Source organism: Carassius gibelio, chromosome B4 (genome assembly GCF_023724105.1).
Source record: "Carassius gibelio isolate Cgi1373 ecotype wild population from Czech Republic chromosome B4, carGib1.2-hapl.c, whole genome shotgun sequence".
Classification (NCBI taxonomy): domain Eukaryota; kingdom Metazoa; phylum Chordata; class Actinopteri; order Cypriniformes; family Cyprinidae; genus Carassius; species Carassius gibelio.
Window position 1 is genome coordinate 27,874,301 of NC_068399.1, and position 5,617 is coordinate 27,879,917.

Below are 5,617 nucleotides of genomic sequence, written 5' to 3' on the forward strand. Positions count from 1 at the left end.
CAACGAATGGAAAAGAGCAGCACGAACATTCAGCGAAACATCTTCCCTTGTGCTCCACAGAAGAAACACATTATTATTATTATTATTATTATTATTATTATATTGCGGTGGTGGACTATGTCTTTAATACACGAGCATCATGAAAGCATCTGCTCGGTCAAGACCAGGAGTGAACACAGATCAATGAGATGATTTCAGCAGAACCGCTTCTGCTGAGAAAACGCTTCTGGTAATTAGTGTCTCCACGGAGAACTGTCATCAGTGACAACGAGGAAATACCTCATCTAACTACAGGATCCAGCATCACGAGCACGGTTTACAGCAGATCTGTCCCGGTGTAATAACACACATCCTCCGGAGCACAGAGCAGATGTTTAGCAGGACGTTCAAGCTGCACTTTTACATTAACTCAAATTCAGAAACGACTTCTTCAAAACCTGATGGGAATATTAACGAAATATTTTTAGAATATTTTTGTCGGTAAGAAAAGTATATTTCTACATTGTTCATTGTGTAATGTTACTCTTGTTTCAGAACATTCAGAGAACATTCAAATGTAGCAATCCCATAATGTTCAAAATGATCAAATGGAACGTTCCATTTAATGTTACGTGAAATGTTTATATAACTCTGAACATTCAGAAAAAAATCATCAAGTCTGTGTGAATTTTTGCAAAAAGTTGTTAGAGCAGATTTTGTTAGCTGGGCCAGTCTTTACTAAAGTTCTCAAAATCTTTTTCAAACTGTGCTAATGTTTTATAAATGTTTCTTCTCATTTTCTCAAAGGTTCACAGAACATTCAAAAGTAACGCTCCCATAACGTTTGCCAGATGATACAATGGAATGTTTCCATATTGTTTGCATAATCAATACAAACGTGTTTTAGTCATTTGAAAAACTGGATGTTTGGAGAAAATTCAGACACATAATGTTCATAAATCAAACATTCTTGGGAATGTTGTGTTGTGTTGACAGTAGATCATACGACTCGTGCGCTGTGAATGACGTCATGATCAGTGTTAGACCAGTTATATTATCAGTTACTAGTAAAATAACACATTACTGGAAGATTTCACATGAAAGGAAAGTTACTTTTCAAATAAGTAGTGTACAGTTACTTTGTATATATAATATACTGTTTGTGATATTTACTTTCCATAAAAAGAAACTAAGTATCTAACGCCATCGTGATGCACTAAGTCACAGTTGTATGTGAGGAACAGACGTGATTTCTCCTTCACAGTTGATATGTTTTAAATCTCTTGACATCACGTCTGTATTTCAGCTTGATGTTTGTGAACTCCTGAGGATTCTCTGTATGTGAATGATGGATGTGCTGTAAACGCACAGATGATGGGTGATGAAGGCTCTCCTGCACACAGATCAGTGTTCCCTCGCTCTGATTGGGTGCCGCGCTGATGGGGTTTCCGTGGTAACAGCTGTCCATTCGCGAGCATCATCACAGGGTTCCAGCGTCCAGATGTGATTGATGCTTGTCAAGATGTGAAACAGATGTTGAGTGGAGGAACACCTGCAAGAACCACCAACCGTCTCTGTGTGTGTGTGTGTGTGTGTGTGTGTTAGAGATTCAGACACAGGCCAGAGAGAGAGAGAGAGAGAGAGAGAGAGAGATGGTCATTATAATGGATCAAATAAACAGATCAAAGAACCCATTCAATAAAATACAATATTACAAATTTGTGATTCTTTTTTTCAGAAAACAAGAAATAACATCTTTAGTCATTTTACTTTCAAAATTCATTTAAAATTATCTCAATTCAAGAATGTTTTTGCCGTGCAGTGCTTATGTTGTACATGCATCGCATATTACTCCCAAAAAAAGAAGAGCACAGTATGTTCTTGAGTATATGCCATAAGCAGTGCATTAATATTGCATTCAGTGTGTGGACAGAGTCACCTGACCTTTGGTTAGAGGTCAAGAGGTCATGGTGTTTCCTCTGCAGACCAAATCTTCCTGCAGTATGCACCAGTCTTGTGTCTTCATTTACACTGTGTGTGTGTGTGTGTGTGTGTGTGTGTGTGTGGAGAAAAATAGCACATATAGAGCTGAATATTCAAAGTCAGCAGCTTTACAGAGAGAGATACAGATAAACTAATGGAGCGCAGGATGATGAATGACTGTAGGTCTGCTTGTCATCTCTGTCCTGTGTGTGTGTGTGTGTGTGTGTGTGTGCACAGGCACATTTGAACACTAATGAATGACAGCACAGGGTCATCGCTGGGAATGAAATGGAGTCACGCTCTTCAAGGGCCGAATAATTAGACTCTATTCCATCAGCGGCGCTGCGTCCTTGTGTCATACACACTGCGTTCTCTCAACGATTCACACACACACACACACACACCTCACAGCTACTAACACACTGCTGTGATCAGCTGCTGACTGACAAACACACAACATCAGACACATCAGGGTTATTAAAGCAAACTAAAACCACAACCATAAAAAATTAGTATTTACTTGAAATAATATTTAAATGATTTATTTCCACATTTGCACTTAGTTTAACATGAACTACAACAACTAAAATAAACTGTCATGAGATTTAGAAAAGTAAAAACTAATAAAACAAAAACTTGACAGAAAAATTGAAAACAGAAAATATAAAAATAAGAAAAAATGTGTAGCTCATAATTGTTTCTCTATAAAGTCTCACAGTAAAGAACTGTGTTGAGATATATCAATATATCAAAAATTGTCAAATTAAACTATCGACTATTCCTCTCAGAACTGCGAGGTAGAAATAATGTTGGTAGAATGTTTAAGAAACTATATTTTTTTAACCTTTAAATAACATTATAATTACCTATTATTACCTTACAAATACAGTAAATGTTCAAATAATGAGTGTTAAAATAAAATGTAACATTTTGGGTAGAAATAAAGAGTGTTTTTGTAACCTTTGAATAATGTTCTAATCTTGACAAAAAAAAAAAAAAAAAACATTTTAGCATTTTAGAAATATTTGGAAAAACAATGTTAAATTTCCTGGTGTTTTAACATTCTTAGAATTAAAAAAAAAATGTTCCTATAACATTATGCTTCTGGTAAATATGAAGTACATGTAATCATAATATTGTAAAAATACATTGTTGTAACCTTTAGATAACGTTATTCTAACCATGACAAAATTCAACATTTTAATAACACTTCAAAAGCATATCATTTATTAGTATGCATGAGCTCATTATGATGCATTTCATTTGAACATCCACCAAAAAAAAAAAAAAAAAAAATATTGTATTGTGCCAGCTCATGCATCAGCCTGTGAGTGGAAGGTCAGGCGCAGTGCAGTGCATTGTGGGATACTCTGTGCATGTAGTAGTGCATACTTCTGAGTGTCTCTTGTTCTGCTGATCTGATGCACTGTGACTCCTCCTTCTTTTCTTCTCGTATCGCAGCACAAGTGTCTCTATATTCAGAGATCTCTCTCTCTCAGTAATGAATGATCCTCTGCGAGCGCTGACACTGAGAGGCTGATAGTGTTGCTCTGTGTCGAGCCAGTGTTTCTTCCTCCTGCTGTGTTCTGAGCTCCTCTTCCTCAGCTATTATCTCACTTCTGCATTCACACACACACACACACACACACACGGTCATACAGCACACGCGTGTCCTTGAGCCGTCTGTAGCTCAGAGAAACAGGAGCTGTGTCCCTTGGGAAGGTGGAACTGTTTTACACTCTAGATATTAGAATTATCTATAAAATCTTTATATACTTTAAATGATATATATGAATATAAATATACAAGCATCTGCCAGATCAATAAACATAAATGTGAATCTAATTATAGAACAGATCACTGTTTTGTGTTCGTCAGAGTCTGGAGTGAATGAAGGTACTCACTCATGATTATTAATCCTCGCTGTCAAATTCTGCTCCGTTTTGAGCTTCAGATACAATGTGGGGAGCTTTTCTCTCACAAAAGGGCTTATGAGAATCCTAATTACTGCAATAAGCCCTTGGGGAGCTGTTCTCTGTGGTTTTGAGTGTGTGAGCGCTGCAGATATGGCATTTTCATTAAGTCACGTAACATGAGAGTGAGAAGAAGCACAAGCGTGCACTTTACATTAAGAGCTGATTGTTCTGGCACCCATTTTATTATTAGGAGCTTTTTCCGTGGCGTCTCGCTGATGACACTCAGAAATGAGCTTGTAAACACATCCAGGCGTCCTTAAAGGGGTCATGAACTGAGAAAACTAAATTCCCTTGACATAAAAGAGCTCATTGTGCTATAAAAACATCCTGTAAGTTTCAGAACTCAAAACTTTGTGGTTAGTCTAAAAACAGCTTATATTAAAGGCAGTCTGCCAGAACCAAAGCTTGTGATGTAACAGTGTGGATAAACCCGACCTACAGAGATCAATACCTGATCTACATCACTGTTTAACTCCGCCCACTGCTGCACGTTAAGCCCCGCCCACAGTTTCTACATAACTGATTGATAAGCCCCGACCACCGATTACACGTACCTGTCTGTTAAGCCCCACCCACCATTTCTACATCACTGTCTGTTAAGCTCCGCCCACTGATTGTAGGTTCCCACCTGTTAAGCCCCGCCCACCGACTCTAAATTGCTGACTGTTTAGCCCCTAGCCTATTCATGGGTTTTTAACCTAAATGACTGCAGCGTCCATCTGTGAGGAATGTAGGCTGTCACAACTATTAGCCAATCACAGCAGTGGGCGTTTACTTCTGAATCTACAGAGCTCTGATGAAGGGGTTAAAAACAGGACAGAAAATAGCCTGTTACTTCTAAACTATGATGTCTTTTGATGTTTGATGGCATTATAAGTGTACCTCAGAGAACAGGACAAAATGACCCCTTCTAAGACTGAGGAAGATTACAGAGGGTTTGAGAAGGGTTTCGCTGCTAACTCGCTTTGCTAACAAGCTGCTAGCGGTTTGGCGTCCAATCCGTTGTGATCGTTCTCACTGTGGTGCTCCCGCAGGAACGCTTCACCGCTCAGAGCTGTTCCCCTTCAGAGCTCGCTCACTTACTGAACCAATCACCAGGGTGTGTTCACTGAGGTCCTGTAGCAGCACTGAAGCTAACGACCTGCGCTCGCTGAATTATTGTCATTAATAATGGAACTATTTATTGAACTGATCTGACAGAATTCAACATGGATCAAAACAAATCTAGCATTGGATGAATACAGAAAGCCAAAAATAACTGTGGTGAAAGAAAAACCGTGAGAGTAGAAACCTGCTGGAAAACTGATTTTAATGGTTCCTTGAGGGTCTCTACTGCTAATTTACTGCCTTCTGTTGTTATACATGCTAAAAATCAATAAATCCTGATGGAACACATCCTGAAACACACTACTGGACAGGGTTGCCAGGTCTGTGTAACAAAACGACACCACAACAAAACTCAACATATGCCACTTTTCTGTGATTTTCATTCATTTTCTTGGTATTTTTCTCATCTGTGCAATCTACTCAAATCTTCTCGACCGCTGTGAGAGAAATGCAGTTTGATGCATATTTAATTCCGTCAGATCGCAGTTGTTTGATGCTGAAAGCAGAACTGAAGCTCTTAATTGGTGAATTACGGAGCCGAAACTCGTCTGTTTTCTGTTCTCGCGCTCGCT

At 38.6% G+C, this 5,617-nt stretch overlaps 2 protein-coding genes across 2 annotated transcripts in view; both read right to left on the reverse strand.

Moving 5' to 3' along the window:
* Positions 1–5,617, reverse strand: part of LOC127956226 (beta/gamma crystallin domain-containing protein 1-like) — a 77,929-nt gene that overhangs the window by 64,137 nt on the left and 8,175 nt on the right. The gene's annotated exons all lie outside the window — the stretch shown is intronic.
* LOC127956581 (histone H3.v1-like) overlaps positions 1,238–5,617 on the reverse strand; it is a 12,819-nt gene continuing 8,439 nt past the window's right edge. The window contains exon 4 of the mRNA XM_052554608.1: positions 1,238–1,439. Coding sequence (XP_052410568.1) covers positions 1,238–1,439 — 202 coding nt within the window. The remainder of the gene's footprint in view (positions 1,440–5,617) is intronic.